This window comes from Tiliqua scincoides, chromosome 1 (genome assembly GCF_035046505.1).
Source record: "Tiliqua scincoides isolate rTilSci1 chromosome 1, rTilSci1.hap2, whole genome shotgun sequence".
Lineage (NCBI taxonomy): Eukaryota > Metazoa > Chordata > Lepidosauria > Squamata > Scincidae > Tiliqua > Tiliqua scincoides.
Genome location: NC_089821.1, coordinates 229989603 through 230011610, shown reverse-complemented (window position 1 = coordinate 230011610; position 22008 = coordinate 229989603). Strand labels below are relative to the sequence as shown.

General features: G+C 42.6%; 1 protein-coding gene across 1 annotated transcript; it reads right to left on the bottom strand.

Annotated features, from left to right (window-relative positions):
• Nucleotides 1-1050: 1050 nt before the first annotated feature.
• EDARADD (EDAR associated via death domain) lies at nt 1051-15572 on the bottom strand. Its single transcript, XM_066611461.1, has 6 exons — nt 15542-15572; nt 7891-7949; nt 6331-6370; nt 5283-5371; nt 2369-2417; nt 1051-1427 (listed from the first exon to the last, which is right to left on the bottom strand). The coding sequence occupies exons 1-6, from the start codon at nt 15570-15572 to the stop codon at nt 1051-1053; spliced, it is 645 nt and encodes a 214-aa protein (XP_066467558.1).
• Nucleotides 15573-22008: the final 6436 nt, after the last annotated feature.

Here is a 22008-nt window from a genome sequence, read left to right as displayed (position 1 = left end):
TGTAAATTAAATATTTGATTTCTTGCATCTACAGTACAGACTTATGCGCCCTAAAGGTGCAACACAAATTATTGTCTATCTTGTTTATAATACTTTTGAAATTGGTTTTTCAAAGCAGTCTCTGAATATTTAACAAACCCAAACTGCATTGTTCCAAATATAGAAGAACAGGGTTCATTTTTATTAAGCATGTCAGAGCTTGAAAGATGTGAATGACATTTGATAGTCAGAAGGCAACAGGAGGAAAAAACCATCCTTAAGTCAAGGAACGTATTTGCCTATTACAGCTTTCAAAAACAACAGCTGAATGAAGCTGACAGAATTTCTGTGTCAACCACTAAATCTAAAACTTAGAACTGCAGCACTAAAACTAAAGCTGTATAATATGAACAAATGCAAGGGGCATCAGATGCTCTTGTACTGGTTATTCAGACGCTCATACCTTACTTCTGCACTGTTCACACTATCTTTACATACAAAAATATCTTCCCATTAGAATTAACAGCTCCAATGAAAATTCTTTTCTGTCCCACTTTCTTCTCCCTAGTGATCAGAGACATCCTGGGAGGGCATGAGCGAGGCCCTGCCGTGTTATAACTGGTTAAAGCAAACAGTTCATGAGTACAAATCTGTACTGTTCTTGAAAGATGAGTCCAGATTCCTGTGTCCTCCTCCTCCTCTCTTGGTGAAAAAAATATAGGAATTAAAAAGCATTAAGTTTTGTTAAACAGAAGTAATAGTTTGTGTGGTCAGCCTAAATAGCATTCTGTGACTTTAATTCTTCTGTTTCTGCTTGGAAAAATCTATGAGCAGTAAACAACAGATTGAAGGTACCTGTAAAACACATTCAACAATTCATATATAAAGATCACCCTTGTCACTATAAAGGCAGGGTATACAGATATATTAAACAGTTTATGTTGTAAAAATATGAGCCCATGGTTTCATTTTCCTAGCAAAGCTCTACACATACCAGTGGTAAAGTCAACAAAGACCTGCTACTCCCTTATTTTCCATCATAGAAAAAATATTGACTAGACTTTTTTCTCATTAGAAGTTACTTTGATAGGTTCCATGCCCTCTCTTTGGCCATTCTTTCTCCACCCACTTCAGCAGCATTTTCTCAACATCAACTCTTTGATATAATTTGCATAGATCAATAAGTTGCTCCACAGTTCTGTCACTATTCCGTAGCAAAAATTCCAGGGTTGGACTCTGTTGCCTTTGTTCCAAAAAACATAATTCATCATAGGTCATTCCCCATTTGCTTGCAAAGTTTCTCCAGTTTTTCACTGTAGGATGAGACGGGTCTAATTTTATCCTCATCATATACAACAAGTCCTCATCATTAAGTATGTCACTGATGGTTGGTTGGTGAGACATACATAAGGAGCAGGTGCCATTCTCTGTGCATGGTTTTTTCAGATCTAGAATCAAAGTTATAGTAGGTTGTTACTGCTTTGTTTTCTGGCACATAAATCACAATGTTTGCAATGCTGAAGAATAATGTGTTGCATGTGCTATTTTTGAAATAAATAGACATACACGCAATTATTTTGGTATTTCAGGCCATGCACATGCTTTGCACACAGAAAATACTGGGTTAAATCATTGATCACTCCAAGTAGGGTTGGGAAAGACTCCTATCTGGAACCCTAAGAACCACCACCAGTCAGGATAAATAATACTGACCCAGATATACCAATGGTCTGGTTCAATTTAAGGCATGTTCTTGCACACTGCATAAAGAGCATAGAAAGCATATGGATATATATGAAAATTTCAGACAAGCAAGGCCAGGCTGACTGAAGCAATTGCCTCAGGCCCCAGATTAGCAGAGGCCACGTTTCTCCTGCACCTGCCCGGGGGGGGGGGGGAGTGAGGGCGGGGGATGAAAGGAAGAGAAGAGTCTCTAATGCTCAAGCCCACCACATTCCTCTTTTCCATACTTCCACTTCCACTTCACTCCCCGTTCTTTTTGAATCCCAGGAGCAGGAGGAGAAAAAGATGGTCTTGAGTCACTACCTCAGATAAGAGTCTTTCACAGTTACACATTTGTCAGAAACGGGATATTTTTATAACATCCCCCAGGAACAATTTCAGGAGCAGATCCTGGCTTCCTAGTAGTGGATTTGCTCAAATGGGTAATGCAGACAAATTCAATGTCATACCATGACCGCCAAACATATTGTTGTGTATTCCAAGGAAATGTGCTATATCAGAACACGTTATTTATTTATGTTAAATAAAAGGACCTCTTGTGACAACATACAAAAGAGACATCCCTTTATCCACTGGCAGTTCTCAACATCATTTTAACAAAGAATGCAGTCTAAATACATACATTTGGTTATAGGCAATGCATTACCTGTAGGAGATTCACCAGTACTACTTTGGCTACCATCGTCTTCTTCTGGCTACAAACAAAGTAATCTTCCATTAAAAGCATGTTCAAAGAAAAGGATAGGCATTTTAATTTATCAGTCTATAATAACTGAATCTGAACAAACTATTTAGCTTGCTAATTTTCTACCAATAAGAGGAAGATTGAGAGGAGTGTGAATATTTTGTGCAACAGTGTAAACCTTTTGGACAATACTGCAGCAAGAACAGATTCTCAGGAGTAATGCTAGGACAAAAGGAAGACACCTAATTCCTGACTGTGGTGAAGGAGAGAGATTTGAAAAATCAACAGCAGCTGCTTATGTTGTTACCAAGAGGCTGCAAGCCCAGATGAAGCACTTTTTTTTTCTTTTATTGCAGCTTTAAAGATGAAAGCAGGAGGGGTTTTCCCTTTAGATATTTGCAATAAAGTACAGTTGGCTTTTGTATAGCGTCATTCACCCAAGAGTATCACAGAACACTCTGGAGCAGATCATAAGCTGTGCATGCAAATACAGGTAAACTATGCAGTTATACAATACGTTGCAACCAGACACCCATACCCACCTACACTTAACTTCATTAGAAAATTCATTCCAAATAAGCTACATAGATAATTTATGTGATATGGCCACGGTAACTATACACACAATGTCTAATCTGTCCTCAGAATTGGGGAGGTGAGGGGGGCCAGAATCCTCCACACTTTCGCTGACATGATACAATTATATTCAGCACTCACCACTCAGTTCTTCCACGATACTTTTTCATTTGGCAGTGTTATTCTTGAATCTGGTATATATCTAAAACCTCAATATTACATGCTAAACAGAGAACTGGTTATGCCTCTGTCAAAGACAAGAGGCAATACCCTCATGGAGCTTCTTTTTTTCCAGCATTATACAATTTTTAAAATCAGAACTAGGGCCCTTAGTTTCACATTATTATATTAAATTTGCACACTAACTAAATAAACTAGTGGTGGCCAGCCTTTTGCGGCTAGAGTGTCACAAATCTAAAGTATGAGAGGGCACTTTAGAAATGCTGGAGTGACAGGCAGGAGAGTGAGCCTGCCACATTCCTGCACCTTTTGAGGCATGCCAGAAACTCCTACTCCCTATGGGTTTTCAATACCTGTGCTCCATGCTGGTCAGGCATCCATTAAATTATATATTATATAGATTTTTTTCTTTCACGTTACTTCTATAACATCAGCTTTACAGACATAGTTATGTCCATTCTGGGGCACCACTATCCAATGTACATTTACCCTGTAAAAGTAATGTGACTAGCCATAAAATATTGTCATTTAACAAGACTCTTTTATTGCCTATTAATAAATGGCAAGACCAGACAAAACTACAAATTTGTCTTGCATGTGATGGAAGAGGAGGAAAACCAGTATACCCTAAGGGCAAAACATGGCTTCTGCAAACCTAAATATAATAAAACATTTGTATGGTGAATATGTTTCACTACTTTTAAAAGACTTTTTTTAAAAAAAGAAACAGAATCCAGTTAATACTGGATTTAAAACAAAGCTTGATCAAGAAGTTTCCCTTCCTAAAGGTCTCCCTCCTGATTTTCTAGCTGTGTAGTAAAGGACCACACATGTGAGCCATTTTACAAGGAATCTCTCTCCTCACTTGACTGAAGGATTAAAGCCAAAGTCAAAAAAGTTGAAATCATTTTCTAGGCCAAAACAGTTCACTGCAAAACTTGCCCATTTTTCTGTCCCTTATCTAGCCTTACCCACATGATGTCCACACCCATTCACATGATGCTTCTGGAGATCAGCTGTTCACCCGGGTGACTCACTTTAACTAAAGTAGGTCTGCTAACACATGACTAAACCACGTATGACAAAAGAGTATTTAAGAACTCATTTCTTCACAGTGGGAGATAGAGGTTGCTTCTGAAAGCTGCAAGAGTAGGTTCACTCCGAATGGGAAGCAGTTAATAGCTCTTGACAGAATTTGTCCTCTATGCCTTATAGCAGTGGTTCCCAACTGACTCAGCACTCACTCAGGCTCAGCACTCACTCTCCTCCACTTTGCAAACTTTCAAATTCTGTTCCATCAGTACTGGTGTATATACAAGTGGGCACCTCAGTCAGTTCAGTGACCAACGTTCAATGATTGAATTCTTTCAGGTCTTGTCTAGATACAGTAGTTTTTATCATCATTTTAATTACAAACACTTTGCTAATATGAAGGGTACAAATTATGGAAATGGGCTGCCAAGAGGCACGCAAGTGAAAAAAGATTGGGAGCCATTGCCTTATAGTATCTTCTAATGTAAATATGGGCTGCGAATACTTCATAGCTCTTGGGAACTGTACACATGGAACTCTGCCTTTTTCTTTCAGTGAGGCTATAGAATTAACTAACACTAAACCAATGGTTCTCAAACTGGGGTATCTTGATGACCCAGCCTGAGGGCTCTGGACTCTACCCCTTAAGGGATGGGGGGAAGGCAGCAACGTGATCCCCAGCATCACATTGCTAATGGGGGCACAGCGGCTTGCATGTACTTACCAGTCCCTGCAGCAGCCACCTGGGGGTGCGGGGAGCCTTGCACAACCCTCTGCAGGGATCCCCAACCTTCAGAAAATTTTGCAATCGAAAATGGGAAGTGGGGCGCGATCACTCCAGTTTCAATTTCTAAAGCTCAGGGAGCCCTGGAGAAGGATGCGCAGGGCTCCCCACACCCCCAGGAATTGCGTGCTGCCTTCCTCCTACCCCCACTACCTTCCCCGTTCCCTGCAAGGACTTACAGCAGTTCTCAACCTCCCTGGGAGTTTGAGAACTACTGCACTAAACATGGTCAGGTATGCAAATATCTAAAATTTATATCTCAGTGTGTCTTTGAACATGACAGCTTTGCAGTGTTTTCTTTACCTGTTGAATGAGACCCGTATCCAATGTCAGGCTCCTAATGTTAATGGATGCTATTGCCAAGGTCACTTTCTCTGTTTGGTACTCTTCATCTAAAAGACAAAAATTCTGAAATCTTAGTCATGTTCAGTCATCTTGAAATAAACACATGACTTTTACAAAGTTTCACTAGATTATGACAATTCAAGCTGTGCACCAGGGCAGGCAGGAAAAGAAGCCATACACAGCTGTGCAAAATCTTCAGCATAACAATTGATGACTTGCCTAAAGATCCACATGCTTGAGAAGTGACTGCTTGGAGTCACAACATCAGCCTTGCTCAATAAAAATCAGAACAGAAAGTCAAACTCTGTGAAGAAGGAATGTAATGAATGAGTCACCACTCACTATTAATAAATTGAAATACAGAAATAATACCATACAGAATAATAAATAGAAATACAGAAATAGTACCATATAGAAATAATAATAATAAATAATTGGTCTGTGGAACTCCTTGCCACAGCATGTGGTGATGGCATCTGGCCTAGAAGGGATTGGACAAGTTTCTGGAGGAAAAATCCATTACGGGTTACAAGCCATGATGTGTATGTGCAATCCTGATTTTAGAAATGGACTGTCAGAATGCCAGATGCAAGGGAGGGCACCAGGATGCAGGTCTCTTGCTGTCTTGTGTGCTCCCTGGGGCATTTGGTGGGCCACTATGAGATACAGGAAGCTGGACTAGATGGGCCTATGGCCTGATTCAGCGGGGCTCTTCTTATGTCCTTAAATGTATGCTATCAATATCAAGTGAAATTCTTATTGTTATTACATGGTTTAAGTGTGAAAATTACACATAGAGGCCCAAATCCTAACCAACGTTCCAGCAATGGCATAAATGTGCCACTGGGGTATGTGCTGCATCTTGCAGTTGGGTGGCAGTCATAGAGGCCTCCTCAAGGTAAAGGAATGTTTGTTCTCCTACCTCAGAGCTGCATTGCCCTTATCTTGGTGCTGGAAAGTTGGTTAGGATTGTGCTCACAAAGTCATTACAATTTTATGCACTTACCTTTGGGTAGTGCTGTATCCTGAACAGGGTATTTTTCTGCCTATCCAAAATAAACGGGAGACAACAGTTCGTACAATTGTACCAAATACATTTCGATGAACTATTTATTTTTTTGCCTTGTACAAATTTCTTAGTTCATTCCGAGATATCAGGACTATACAACTTGTGTGCCACCAAGATGAACACAGGTTATGAGCCACATACCATGGTTGGCCAGTTCCAGGTCTAAGGGAACAAACACGACCTCCAGTGAGGCCCCTCCAATATTCAGGTTTCCCAACGTGGTATGCCCTGGCATGCCTAGCAGGCAGTGGCAACAGCAGCACTTCTCTCAGGGCCAGCATGGCTGAAGCCATCATTTTAATTTCCCCACAATATAACATTCCTCTAGAATAGTGGTTCTCACACATTTAGCATCGGGACCCACTTTTTAGAAGAAGAATCTTCTCGGGACCCACTGGAAGTGATGTTGTGACCAGAAGTGACATCATCGAGCAGGGAAATTTTTAACAATCCTAGGTTGCAATTCTACCTATACTTACCCAGGAGTAAGTCCTATTTACTCTCATTGTTAAAAGCGTATATATAGTAGTCTGTTAAAAGTACAGGTCTGTAACATTTCCCCAAATGCAATCACATGCTATGGTAGTATCAAGTCTAATATATTAAAAATAAAATATTGAAATGAATGAGGACCCACCTGAAATTGGCTCGTGACCCACCTAGTGGGTCCCGACCCACAGTTTGGGAAACACTGCCTAGAATATCTCGTCTAATGAAGCTTATCCCATTTCCTGACTTCATTATGCTCTTTCCCCACCTCCTCACTTCCTGCTCCATATCATTTGCGGACAGGAAATGTACAACATAATAAAGTCAGGAGATGAGTTGAGTTGAATAATATATTATTACATGTTATGACAGGGAGAGGAAATAACTTGACATGTTGCTGCTGTTTTCAGTGACATCCCCATGGTTCCAAAAATTCTGATTCCACCCTGAGTTTATCCAGTTGGTATAGAACCATTTCACCAAATGGCTTGCAACACAGGTCCAAAGGCTTCATCACCCAAAAAACTCTGGTATGAGTATATAAAAGGATCTGATCCTGATTGGAGAGCCTAGTTTTCTAAGTAATTGACAGTTTGAACAAATAACAGTTCCATAAATTCACACAAAATGGGCAACTGCACTTAGTATCAAACCATGAAAGGAAGCTTTCAATCTCCTCCTCTCACATCCACGCTAAAAGGGGGAGTGCATAAGCCCAAGGCCTCGATGGCTCATGCTTGAAACAACAAACCATGTTGTTAGGTCTGAGACTATTCGCTGTCTGCACTGTGAGTTGCCCATATGTGAAATACAGTAATTGTCGTAACTCCGTCTAAATAAATAAATAACGGTCACATAGTGAATTACCAGATGTGTCTAAGTTCAGTCTAACATTCAGTGACTTATTTACCTATGTGAATATTCAAAACTATAAAATGGCACCCTGCATTTAAAATAATCGAATAAACTATAACACTGACATTACAACAAATTCAGGAAATTGCATACTTCTTCTGAGGATAAAGTGCTAGGGTCAGTATCTTCTACTGGCTCTTTAGTTGCATGATCTGTTGGAAACAAAGAAAGAAATGCTGTAATTTATGTTCCTCAACATGTCATGTTGGGGTGATGCAAGAGGGGAGCCCTGCTGCCAACGGCCCCCCTTTTCCCCGATACTCTTTTATTGCAGAGCCCAAAACTTGTGTAGACTCCACAAGAGCAAAGCCAGACACAGACTATCCTTGGAAGCCTTTTTCCCAGTTACATGCTATGGCATGTAACCAAGATTCAAGAGGACTGGGGGCAAAGCTCTCTAGCTGAGTTCAAAGCGCAATAAGTAGGAAAAAAGAAAAAAAAGTTTATTAAACTGGGTTTAGAAGATTGTTCTATAACTAAAGGACAAAAGAAAACAAAACAAGCAGGCTTTAGAAAAGGCCGGGGTGTTTGTGATGCCCAACTGCAGACCTTAGGAAAAAATACCAGCAGACATTTACAGGCAAACCATAAAACAACATAAAATGCATCCATCTCACTGGTCCCTAGCTGTAAGAGTCACAGCCTTTTAGGTTATATTAAATCTGTCTCACCCCCACTGAGGCAGGTGAAAACTTGGCCACACACATAAGAGTTCTCTGTGACAGCCAAGTTGGAACACACACAAGCATCCCTGGGGGTGGTCTTAAGAAACCTTAGATTGTGTCACTGATCTCTCCAATTGGAAAGTTTATGACAACTTGGTCATTCCTACCTGCCATGTGACCTGCTTGGATGCCCAGTCAGATGGGCTGGACCGTGTGAACCTACAGAGGACCATATGAACTTACAAAACTATCTGTCTGCTTGGCCATACACGTTTTTGGCAATGGTTCCAATCTGCAAAGTGTGTGAGAGAAATTTTTCCTTCATTGGCCTTTCATTGGGACTTCTTTGAAAGGAAATAAATGGGGAAGTAAAAGGAGCAAGGGCAGCTTAGTCATCACAATCTCCTTTAAATTGCCTGACCATGATAAATATATAAATTATTTTAAAAATTACTTTTCATTGTTCTATTTTTATTTTTGTACATTGTCTTGGCTATCTGCTGACAAGAAAGATGGGAAAAAATATTTTTAAATAAATAAAAGATAAAGTATCCAGGCAAAAGTTGATTAGCAATGCCCTACAAAGGAAATTTTTCTGAAAAACGAGAAGTGACCCTCTAAGACAGGGGTCTCCATGGCCAGCCTCTGATCCCCTGAGAGACTGGCCCAGTTGACCAAACACAACCAGAGTTGTGCTTGTGGAGGGGGGAATGGGGGTCAATTTGTGTGTGCTTTATTTCTTGGTTGTGTTGGTGCTTGAGGAAATCCTGGACATTTGAGCCCATACATTAACTAATTAATTCATTCATTCAATTTCCATCACTAATGTATTTATTTAAATTTTATATTTAATTTTTTTTCTGGCCCTCAACACTGTGCCAGGTATTTGATGCAATCTTTCAGCCAAAAAGTTTAGAGACCCCTGCTCTAAGGCTTCCCAGAAGTCTTAGAAGGCATTCAGAGTGCCAGGGAAGCTGTGTGCAGCCTCCCCAGCCCGCAGAACACCCTTCAGAGGCAAGGGGAACACAACTCCTCTTGCCTCTGGTGGGTCCATGTGAGTCCAACCCACAAGTTTGGGGACCCATGAATAATGAAATCCACAGGTTCTGAATCCACGGATACAGTGGGCCCCCTATAGTTCTGAAACTGGTATTTTCTGTCATTTGATTAAATAATCTTTTCTAATTCTGTTCTTATTGGTATTCTATTTTCTTTCAATTAAAAAAATCTGGAGATTTTTAGGCCAAGAGAACGTCATTTTTGTTTTTATTTCTGTGAGCTCAATCCTATGCATATCTACTTAGAAGTAACTCCCATTATAATCAATTGGATTTATTCTCAGGTTAGTGTGGAAAGGATTGCAGCCTTTGAAAGAGATTATAGGCCCAATCCTACTCAACTTTCCAGCACTGAAGTAGCTGAGCCAACAAGGCATGCGCTGCAACCTGTGGTGGTGGTGGGGCAGTCACAGAGGTCTTTTCAAGTAAGGGAACATTTGTTCCCTTCCCTCAACTGCGGCTGCATTAGTGCTGAAAAGTTGGATATTATAATGATAATAATTATTATTAACAGTATTTATATACTGCTTTTCAACAAAAAAGTTCACAAAGCAGTAACAGACAAAATCAAATAATAAATTTGTTAATAATTAATATTAATCTGGATAGGATAGGGCTCTACAATGTTCCTTACATCAACCACTTCTTTATTTCTAAACTGGTGTTTCTTATAAATTTGTGCAATACAGGCGTGCCCACTTATCTGTGGGGGTTCCCCTCATGGAAACCTGAAACCACTGATACGGGCAAAAGCCCAATCCTGTGGTCTGGCCCCCTCCTTCTGGAGGGAAATCTAAGCTCAGCAGGGGCCATCTGTTTTGTATAACTCAAAACATGTGATCTCTGGTTTCACGGAGAAACCAGAAGTGATTTTTTAAAATGCCTAATAAGGCATTAAAAACATGACTTCTGGTTTCTCCATGAAGCCAGAAGTTGCGTTATTTGAGCTAAACTCAGACTCCTCTCCAGAGGCGAGGGGAGCAAAGCTCCCCTCATTCCCAGAGGGGGTGCACAGGGGTGTGTGTGTGTGACGGGGGTGGATCCTGGACCCAATCCACAAATAATTGAATCTGCTGATACGGGATCCATGGATATGGGATGCGCGCCCTGGGTGGTGGGCCCTGCACCCGATTCACAAATAACTGAATCTACGGATATGGGATCCGTGGATATGGTTCACCTCCTGTATTGTCCTTGTTTACTGATCCAGGTTCAAATACCCACTCAGTCATGAAGCTTCCTGGATGACTTTGGGCCAGTCACTCTCTCTCTCTCTCAACCTCACCTACCTTACAGGGTTGTCATGAGGACAAAAGTTGGGGAGCAACCATGCACACCACCCTGAGCTTCTTGGAGGAAAGGTGGTATAAAAACAAACAAAAATTACATTTCTCATTGACCCTGATATCATATGCTATCTGAAACCATATGCTTTGAATAATAAAGTTGTTGATTATATTAAAAAAGTCTAAAATTATGGTTTTAGATATCACCACTTAAGAAACAGCACCAAAATGCACTAAAATCTCAGATAAACACTTGCAAGCACCATCAACCCATTGGATTTTTAAAACCTTTCACACTGGATTCAGAATGGAGAATGCAAGGATAAGTACTTACGGGAGCCCTCCATCACATGTTCACTGTTCTCAAGCCTAATGGAGTCTTCCTTGGCCCACTGCTATTGATGTCCTGCTTCAAGCTCTCTTGCCCCCTCACAATTAAGGCCCACCCTCTGTCCCTTTCTCTGGTTGTTCCTGAGAAGTCCTATCTGCAGCTTAGGATACCATGTAGTAAGAATGAATTCAAACACTGAACTGAGGTAGAGCATGTCAATGTACCAGTTCACCCATCTGGAGTCCTCAAAAATCCTCATTTAAAAAAAAACTCAGATAACTTTCCTGGAGGGGGCCTCAAACCTTAGCCTTCCCCTCCTCCCCCTTCTCTCAAAGGAGCATTTTAAGCAACTTCAAAGTGCCTTAGAAGAGCACAGATCAGCATTTTACCCTTTCACCTAAGGCAGAAGCAACCCCAGGCACATCTAACCTAGTTTAAAAGATGTGCCTGTGTCAGGCCTTTTCCATTACAGCAAATAGCTCTTTCCATTCCAGTTCACTGCCAAAAGGAGGCAGTTGTGGCTCCAGTTAAAACCTCTTCCCTGAACACTATTGCTACAGATGTTGCTCTAGAGGTGGACATGCAATTAGAAATCTCCTTTGCACAACAATTCACTCCTCACTGGCACCCAGCTGTCCACTCAAGCTCCCACCTGTGCAGTGGCGTCACTAGGGTTCGCGTCACCTGGTGCGGGATGCCAGCGCATCACCCCCCAGGCAGTGGGTGGGGCAATACCTGAGGTGGTAGGCGTGGTGATGTACCATCACTCTGCCCCCACTGGTTTTTTGGCTGTACCTTTTGATAGAACAAAGATAGAACACATTCTGCATGAAATTACACATTGATTGATATATAACATGATGGTATTATTCCTCCAAACTGTGATTTTAGTGATTTTGGTAACTAGTGGTGTCACACACCTCCCAGGGTGTCAACTCACTAACACCTTATTGCAGCAGTTCTCAAACTTTTATCACTGGGACCCACTTTTTAGAATGACAATCTGTCCAAGACCCACCAGAAGTGATGTCATGGTGGAAATGACAGCATCAGGCAAATTAAAATAAATCAGTATAAATAATTAAAGTAAAACAAATAATTAAATAAGGAGAAGCCAGTCCTGTTCCAACAAGTGAATTTCCTCTGTAGCCTGCCTGCAGTAACACCCCCCCTCCAAAATTTTGGAGTGGAGTAAGGTTTTCAGCACTACCCAGCGCCCAGTTCAATTTAAGAACTTCTGTTTAAATCAGATCACTGTCAGGATCCACCTGGCTTTACAAGTCTCAAAAAAGTTCACCTTATCAGCTGAAGCCTCTGTTTTGATCCTTTTTAGGGGGGGGAGGCTGCCGTCTGGAGCATTTGTTGAACTCCAGTTCCATCAGATTGTGACCATTCCGGTGGCTTCATATTCCCCTTTGCCTGGCCTGACCACTAGCCAAGGCATGTTTGCTTATGTGCGAGTAAACGCAACCATGAGGCTTAGTTTAGCTTTCCATAGGGCTCAATACATTCGTCTGCTTGGAGGGAGGAACTTCCTTCTCAGGTGTTTTTGGGGGCTGCATTCATTGGATCAGGACCTTTCTGGTGTTGTTGGATTCCTCTCAGCCTGCCCTTTCCGACGGACTAAGGCAAGTTCACCTACTCATGAGTAAACATGCGATATGGCTCACTTTCACTTTCCATAGAGATCCATGCTTTTTTTTGTTTTCCAGTTTTTTGGCCATAACTTTTGATAGAAAGGAGATATTTCACTCTGGTGTTTTGCATTGCATTCCGCTCAAAATTCCACACCCAACGGTATATAATATGTTGGGGTTACTCAGAACCACCACAATTTTAGCATGTTACCCCCCCAGTGCACATCACCCCCTCTGTGCGTGTCACCCGGTGCGGCCTGCACCCTCTGCACCCCCCTAGCAACACCACTGCACCTATGCTCTCACTGCACTAGGAATTTCTTGGCTGAAGTTAGTGCTGCACTGAGCAACCATTTAATACTTATATATTTATGTATAGTACAAGCATACAAAAGGTCTCATACATTGTACAGCCCCTGATTCTCATCTGAGAATTATCACACTTATGTCTACACTGGGTATGCACATGGGTTATCACTTCTTTAAAAGCTTCCCCATGACAACATCTCCTGGTACATGCAAAGTTAACAGATCAGGAAGAGAGCTAGGAGCCTACACTTTGATGTCCTAACTTTGTAGGTGCAGGAAGATATTAACATAGGGGCACATTCAAACAGATGATTGCCTCACCTGCTTAACTGAGAAAGTTCCATACTCTAAGGATTGGACCATGCGCTCAGTCCATGGCTTGAACTGGTTCCAAGGCCAGACCTAATTACCAAGGGAAATAAAAGCACTGACAAACCAACAGTCCAGTCCTATGCACAGTGGCTTTAAAAGATACCACACCAAGTCTGATGCATCTAACAGTGTGCATGTCTACTCAGAATTAAGTTCCATTGTGTTCAGTGGGACTTATGCCCAGGAAAGTATTTTTCATTTAAAGTATTTGTAATTGTTAAATTAATTGTAATTAATTTATTAATTTAACAATTAATTTAACAATTAATTGTAGTTGTTGTTGTTGTATTTATTGTACTGGAAGCTTGACACATGGCTTTCTGCTTATATTATGATTTAGGGTGTCTGCTAATTATCGATGATGCTTCTAACTGTTGTCAAGAATTATAATTTTTAAGTTGAACCAGGAACTCAACTCTCACTTGACAAAAAAAAAATTTCATGTTCGTCATATTAAAATAATCTAAACTACTGAAAGTCAAGTAATGGCATATCATATTAATAGCATGGCTAGATAAGGATCACAGAAAAATGCTGAAAGTACTGTATCTAATTCTGTTACACATGGCAGTATATGGTTTCCAGCTTACACTGCACCCATCTAAACTTCATGGTTTGTGTTATTCACTATTTTTCACATACACACATTGCCCTTCCTTCAAGGAGCTCCAGGTGGTGTACTTGGCTGCTCCTTTTACCCTCATTAGTTAGGGTGGGCTGAGAATGACTGGTTGAAGGTTACTCCCTGAGCTTCATCACTGAGAGGTTTTGAACCAAGGACTTCCTGGACCAAGCCCAGCACTAACCACCAAACCACACTGACTAAGTTAAATACTTTTTTATGAACACATAGATTAACATAATTTATATTAGCACTGAGATGTTGAAAAAGATGCTTCCCAATCTATTTCTTTCAACGAATACCCCAAACAATAAATCACTCCAAAAGTACTACAGGTTTCAAACAAGTATGTACAAGGAAGTAGGCCCAGGATTGCAGCTGAGCAGTCAAATCTAAATTTACTCACATATAAGCCCAATCAATCTGATGAAGTAGATTGCAATCCACAAAAGCTTATGCTGAAAATAAATTGGTAAAACTTTAAGGTGCTACAAGACCTTCATTTGGTGTTTTTGCTGCAACCAGACTCTCCAGAAGTCTCATGACTTCACTGGGTCTTGCTCTCAGGTAAACGTACCAACAAGATGCAATTCAGTGGAAATAATCCTATAGCAATCAAGGGGACTTACCTCAGAGTAAGCATGGATAGAATTTAGCAGTGCCTCTGTTCAGCTCCAACAATAAAGAATTGTTGGAAGTACAGACTCTGCTCTGTGTCCTTTGGTGATGCATTTAAAACTATTTTAATTGACTAGAAAAGCAAAGGGATGGTTGTTATCCTTCACCTTTCTGGTCACCACCATGCTCTGATTGTGTGTTCAACGACATTCATTTACTCATTATGAGCTTTTATAGCCAAATTATGGTTGGGACAGGTAGAAATTTGTTCTTGCTGAAGGACAGGGAGAAGAATTTGCGAGTGTTACAGGAGAAGGCAACTTTTGCACAGTACTTCAGAGGGATGCTGCAGGGCTTAATTTATTTAGTGCTTGAGTGAATGATTCATCAAGTCCTTTGAGATCTCAAGGGTGAGGTACTCCAGGCAGGCTCTTCCCCCCCCCCCAACAATCTCTCGATGCACAAAAGACGAGCCAGGAAGGCAGCCTTGGCCTCCCTCCACACACCCAAGTCTTGGGGGACAGAATTTCCTGCAGAGGATGGGAGAGCTGGACCCCCCACCCAGCTTTGCAGCTGCCGCAGGGGCACAAGATCGGAGCCATGGCTGCCTCCGCCTCTTCCCTCCAAGGCTGCAGCCAGAGTGGCCCCCCAGCCCGGCGGTGGGAGGATCGCTGTCCACCCCTTGAGTCCGCCCTCCGCCCGTCAGCACCTCTGGCCACTCCGGGATCCCGCCTCGCCTCGTGTGCCCGGCCCCCCGCCCCCGCTCCCGGCCACAAAAGGCAGCACCAGCAGCAGCTCTCCCACCAGGCTCGGCTGCACACCCAGCGCCCCACGGGCAGACTTTACCTGCAGGCAGAGGGTCCCCGGGGGAAGCCATCGGGGAAGGAGGACCACGGTGGGCTGGACGGAGTGGGTGCAGCTTCTGCCCTGGAATCGGGCAAACCCCCCGCCACTGCCCCCCACTCTGGGTCTTCTTGGCGCCCTCGCCCTCCTCGGCTGACTCCTCCACTTCCTGGTTTGGTATTGATCGAAGCCCCTTTTCTCTCTCTCTCTCTCTCTCCCCCTCCTACAGGTGAGGAGTCTCTACAGGTGAGGAGCGGAAGCTGCAGGTAAAGCCCAAACTATCAGGGGAAGAAGAAGCGTGTGCGGGGCGGGGGGAACTTTGTTCTCCCCACCCCCAAGCTGCACTCCTTGCCAAACAGTCCTGGCTCATTATTCCCATTCGCCTTTTTTTCTTTTTCTTTCCAAAGGATTCTTCCAGCTCCAATAGTACAGACACATCCATGCAATTCAGAACATGGGACACCTAAAACACACATACATTGACACACCATCTTTCCTACCCAATAGTAGACTCCATCAGTGAGCTTATAGAAACACCATCTGAAAAAGCATGTGGTTGCCTGGATGGTAAAACCTGCTTCCCAGAACTCCTGTAATGTGTAATCCACATTGGACCGCAGTATAAAGACAGACAGTAGTAGCACTTTCTTTAAAAAGATGTCTAAAACACCTTGTTTTTGGTGAACTGAAGAACTCTAGAAATTGGAAGCACACAAACATTTAAACAGGAGCCACCTTGGGTGCCCTCCAGGGAGAAAGGCGGGTTACAAATCAAATACATAAATATGTATAGGCTGTAAGTCTGCATCCAGACCATTTCTGGAAGTCTATGTAAATAAAGTCTGTTTTCATTTATGCACATCTCATTTTCAGTGGAATTTACAAGCTCAAAAGTGGTTTTATCATACCAGTTGAATGCAATGTATAGAGCCCAGATAGATGACCAAGCTTCCCCTGGATAGGCTCTGGTGCAGATGAAGCTGCATGGTAAATTGTGTGTGTGTAAATTATCAGTTTCTGCCTCCAGATTTCAAGATCTGAGCTGTTTATAGATCCACTGCTACATCTGGAAGCCCAGATTGCACTGGTGGCTTTGTCTTGTGAAAAGAACTGCAAACTTTTCTATCTGTCCAGGATCTCAGTCAAAACTACAGTAACACTTTTTATATTGGGCTGCACTGTGACTGTTTCAAAGTTTGAGAGCCCAAACCTATCCAACTTTCCAGCACTGGCGCATCCTTAATGCAGCCCTGAGGTAAGGAAACACATGTTCCCATACCTTGAGGAGGCTTCCATGACTGCCCCTCCACTGCAAGGTGCAGCGCATGCCCCATTGTTGCAGCTACAACAGCACTAAAAAATTGGATAGGATTGAGCCCTTAGTTGTCACAGAAGGCACCAGCCCAGCTCCTTGCTGGTCCAATGACATTAAGCCTACATTAGACATAGAACCCTTCACTGGTTCGCTGTTGGCTCCAGAGTACAACTGAATACTGTATAGGAGTGTTTCTCAACTAGTGGTACAGGTACCACCAGTGTAGTTGAGGTGGTGTCTGCCCAGCAGCGAGATCAGGAACTGATGCAGCAAACAGCAGTAGGAGGTTTGGCTCAGCAGGCAGAACTCCAAAGCATGCTTTTTTTAAAAAGCCCGTCCACCCCAAGCCTCTTATAGGTGTTTGCCATGTCGCATCTGGTCTCCCAACACAGTTGGGAGTTACTTCCAGTAGTACTTCAAATAGGTGGACCATGTGTATGGTGGAGGACAAATGTTGAGAAATACTTAGTTCAATTAATTTGAAAATTAGGTTAGCACTTTTCTTAACTAAAAGGTCAGTGAACCAAAAGGTGTATAATGTACCATAACTTTGCCTAGACCTTGGGGCTTGATGGGCTGCAAGTCAAAGAGATAAACTACTGATTCCTATCACAAAGCCACTTACTACAATTTCCTGATGATCAGCAGTCAGCAAAATGTAATTTTAAGCATTGCTGTACTTTATGTTCCCTCAGAACCATCAAGCTGTTCATTGGGCCTTATAATTTCCACTTAGTGGCTGGCATTCAGATCCAGAAATGTCTGGACTTTCCATGACAAAGTACTTTGAGGCTTATCCAGAAATCCACATTCAGCTTCTTTAGAACTCTGACTACTTTTAGTTGCTGAGCTTTGAAATCTTGCTGTGTAATTACAATAATGAGATGCTTCTCTAAAACTGTCAGTAGCTCAAACACACTTCAGATGTTTTCTCAGTGGAGAGTGACCTTACAAAGGATCCTGGGATTGTGTTGTTTGGCTCACCAATGACATTTGCGAGCTACCTCAATCCCCTACCCTCTGTGCATTCAATGTTTGTTTATAACTTCTGAATAAACATGACAGGGTTGTGGGTTACTGAAAGCTTCTTCAAATGCTGACTGCAATGAGAGTTTTTCCCAAAAAGTGCCACCTTGGAGCATTCCAGGGTGATAATCATGGGGAGAAACTCTTTCCATGTTCAGCATTGGAAGAGGCCTTCAATAACATGTAATACTGTGCATGTTTTTGTGAAGTAAGGCTGCAATCCTATGCACACTTTCCTGAAAGTAAGCTCCACTGAAGATAATGGGACATGTCTGAATAGACAAGAATAGGCTTGTGCTCCTCAGGTGCAATCTTGCCTCTCACTTGGGCCGACCCAAAAGTCCCTTGCGCTGGCCAAAAACTGTTGTGAAAGTGCTGTAAGGCACTTTTGCACCACTTTCCAGGGAGATAGGCTGGTGCACATCTGCTCTGATGCAGGCCCCAGAGGAAGGGTAAGTTGCATTGGCCATGTTTGGCCGATGCAGAGGTCTGGCGGGGGTAGGGAGGAGAGCGAGGAGGAGGCAGGAAGGAGGTGTTCCTGGTGGGGAGTTGGTGGGGAGCGGGAGGCAGGGCCAGAATCCGGCAGTTATGCCAGATCCTTTTCCTGGGCAGCATGGCATGATTCCAGACTGCTTGGATTTTTGCCACCTTGTCAGGTTTTGTGTGGATTGCGCACTCAGTCTCATTTTTTTCAGTGAGGTTTATTTCTAGGAAAGTGTGTATAGAATTTCTGCCTAGACCTCTTACTGATGTTAGCTTTCTTCCTAATTGTCTAATGTAGTGGAACTCAGTCTGTCGGTTGCCAAAAAAAGTATCTTTCATCAGATGTCATCATTTCTAGATATTTACCATATTATATTTTTGAACTTTGTATTCTACGATAATGATCTATACAGCATTTCTCAAACTATGGGTCTGGACCCACCAGGTGGGTTGCGAGCCATTTTCAGGTGGGTCCCCACTCATTTCAATATTTTATTTTTAATATATTAGACTTGATGCTACCATGATATGTGACGGCATTTGAGGAAATGTTACACATCTGTACTTTTAACAGGTTGCTATGTATATGCTTGTAACAATGATAGTAAATGGGACTTAATCCTGGGTAAGTGTGGGTAGGCTTGCAGCCTAGGATGGTTAAAAATTTTCCTGCTTGATGTCACTTCCGGTCATGACAGATTCTCATTCTAAAAAGTGGGCCCTGGTGCTAAATGTGTGAGAACCACTGATCTATAAGATTCTATATCAATGATCATCAACCTTTTTTGTGCCATAACCCCATTAAAATAGGGACTGGAGACTGGAGACTCACCACCGATCTACCTCCACCTAAGACCCAATTCCCCCATCTCTTATATCTTCATAACAACCTGTGTTAACAGCCTGAGCAGGTCGGGCCTTAGGAGCTGCAGGGCAAGGCAGCAAGAAAAGGCAGTGCAGGATTATATCAAGAACACAGTTTTGATAAGGCAGTAGTGTTATTGGATTGAATCCAAGCCCTCTCTTGCAAGGGTTTTGAAAAGTTGCTGTGATCCTATGGGGTCACAACCCACAGGTTGAAGAACACTGATTTATATAAAACTGATCTCAACTAACTGTATTAGCAGATAAACTTCATGCACTGTGAGATAAAGAAACAGTGCCCTCTGGTGATTCCGTCCTAATGATGTTACAAACTGAAAAATAAAATTTTCATCTCAAAATCTGTATAAAGTTTGGCCACTAAAAATAAAATAGTAATTATCTGTTTTTCATTGGCAATTGTGATTTCATTTTTCGCCTGAAATGTTTATTTTTTGTAGCTAATGAGTCATAAGAATAATGGGGAGGAGGAATTTCAAAAAAAGTTTTTAAAAGAATTTCTAAATTTTCTGAGCACTTGAAATTAAGACTGGTTTTTAATTTAATGTGAGTACAATCTGGTCAGTGTTAAGTCCTTATGGCATACAAAGTTAAACACATGCTTCACCGTCTTACTGAAATCAGATAGCCATTCTTTTTTTTTTGTATTGGCAACCTTCAGTCTCAAAAGACTATGGTATCGCGCTCTGAAAGGTGGTTCTGGCACAGCGTCTAGTGTGGCTGAAAAGGCCAATCCGGGAGTGACAATCCCTTCCACACCGGGAGCAAGTGCAGTCTGTCCCTGGTCTGTCTCCCTGGCTATGGGCCTTCCTTCTTTGCCTCTTAGCCTCAGACTGTTGGCAAAGTGTCTCTTCAAACTGGGAAAGGCCATGCTGCACAGCCTGCCTCCAAGCGGGCCGCTCAGAGGCCAGGGTTTCCCACTTGTTGAGGTCCATCCCTAAGGCCTTCAGATCCCTCTTGCAGATGTCCTTGTATCGCAGCTGTGGTCTACCTGTAGGGCGCTTTCCTTGCACGAGTTCTCCATAGAGGAGATCCTTTGGGATCCGGCCATCATCCATTCTCACGACATGACCAAGCCAACGCAGGCGTCTCTGTTTCAGCAGTGAATACATGCTAGGGATTCCAGCACGTTCCAGGACTGTGTTGTTTGGAACTTTGTCCTGCCAGGTGATGCCGAGGATGCGTCGGAGGCAGCGCATGTGGAAAGCGCTCAGTTTCCTCTCCTGTTGTGAGCGAAGAGTCCATGACTCGCTGCAGTACAGAAGTGTACTCAGGTGTACTCAGCGCATGTACAGAAGTGTACTCAGGACTCAGCGCATGTGGAAAGCGCTCAGTTTCCTCTCCTGTTGTGAGCGAAGAGTCCATGACTCGCTGCAGTACAGAAGTGTACTCAGGACGCAAGCTCTGTAGACCTGGATCTTCTTGTTGTTCCGTCAGCTTCTTGTTGGACCAGACTCTCTTTGTGAGTCTGGAAAACGTGGTAGCTGCTTTACCGATGCGCTTGTTTAGCTCGGTATCGAGAGAATGAGTGTCGGAGATCGTTGAGCCAAGGTACACAAAGTCATGGACAACCTCCAGTTCATGCTCAGAGATTGTAATGCAGGGAGGTGAGTCCACATCCTGAACCATGACCTGTGTTTTCTTCAGGCTGATTGTCAGTCCAAAATCTTGGCAGGCCTTGCTAAAACGATCCATGAGCTGCTGGAGATCTTTGGCAGAGTGGGTAGTGACAGCTGCATCGTCGGCAAAGAGGAAGTCACGCAGACATTTCAGCTGGACTTTGGATTTTGCTCTCAGTCTGGAGAGGTTGAAGAGCTTTCCGTCTGATCTGGTCCGGAGATAGATGCCTTCTGTTGCAGTTCCAAAGGCCTGCTTCAGCAGGACAGCGAAGAAAATCCCAAACAAGGTTGGTGCAAGAACACAGCCCTGCTTCACTCCGCTTCGGATGTCAAAAGGGTCTGATGTGGAGCCATCGAAGACAACAGTGCCCTTCATGTCCTTGTGGAAAGATCTGATGATGCTGAGGAGCCTGGGTGGACATCCAATCTTGGGGAGAATACCGGGCCATTCTTAGGGTTACACATATATCAGCTGAATTACCATTTGAAAGTTTGCTTCCTACTTACTGAAATTTTTGGTGCTTTCAATAAAGATATCTTACTGGTGCGAGTAAGAAATGGTTACCTTTTTACTAGAGTCTGCTCATTGTTAAAAGGAAATTGTATGGTTAACGAACTGGGTTCAGAAAGTCCAGCATCATAAAACCTGTCTGCATTTCAAGCACCAAACTTGAAATTTGGAAAATGGATGCTGCAATTTTCCACTCATATAGATCCATGTTGTCTTTAAATCCTGCCTGAATTGCTTATAGGTAAACATTCAAAGTATATGTTGCCATTTTACTTCGTTAGCCAACAGGTCAACAAAACTAGCAATTATACTGCAGATCTATAAATCTGATTGCAATCTTACAAAGTAAACACTGGAAGGCTGTTTCATCATGCTTCACACACATCCTTAAACAATACAGTGATTTGTATTGTGGGATCATTAAGAATTAGGAATTAGGTATTCCTTGGGATCATTAGGAAGGGTATTGAGAACAAAACGGCTAGTATTATAATGCCGTTGTACAAATCTATGGTAAGGCCACACCTGGAGTATTGTGTCCAGTTGTGGTCGCCGCATCTCAAAAAAGACATAGTGGAAATGGAAAAGGTGCAAAAGAGAGCGACTAAGATGATTACGGGGCTGGGGCACCTTC

What these genes read in the sequence shown, in the direction of transcription:
- EDARADD (XM_066611461.1), bottom strand. Translation starts at nt 15,572, where the DNA reads ATGGCTTCCCCCGGGGACCCTCTGCCTGCAG. An exon ending in CGGGGACCCTCTGCCTGCAG is followed by an intron (nt 7,950 to 15,541) that starts GTAAAGTCTGCC and finishes TGTTTCCAACAG; the next exon opens with ATCATGCAACTAAAGAGCCA. An exon ending in GGATACAGCACTACCCAAAG is followed by an intron (nt 5,372 to 6,330) that starts GTAAGTGCATAA and finishes TTTGTCTTTTAG; the next exon opens with ATGAAGAGTACCAAACAGAG.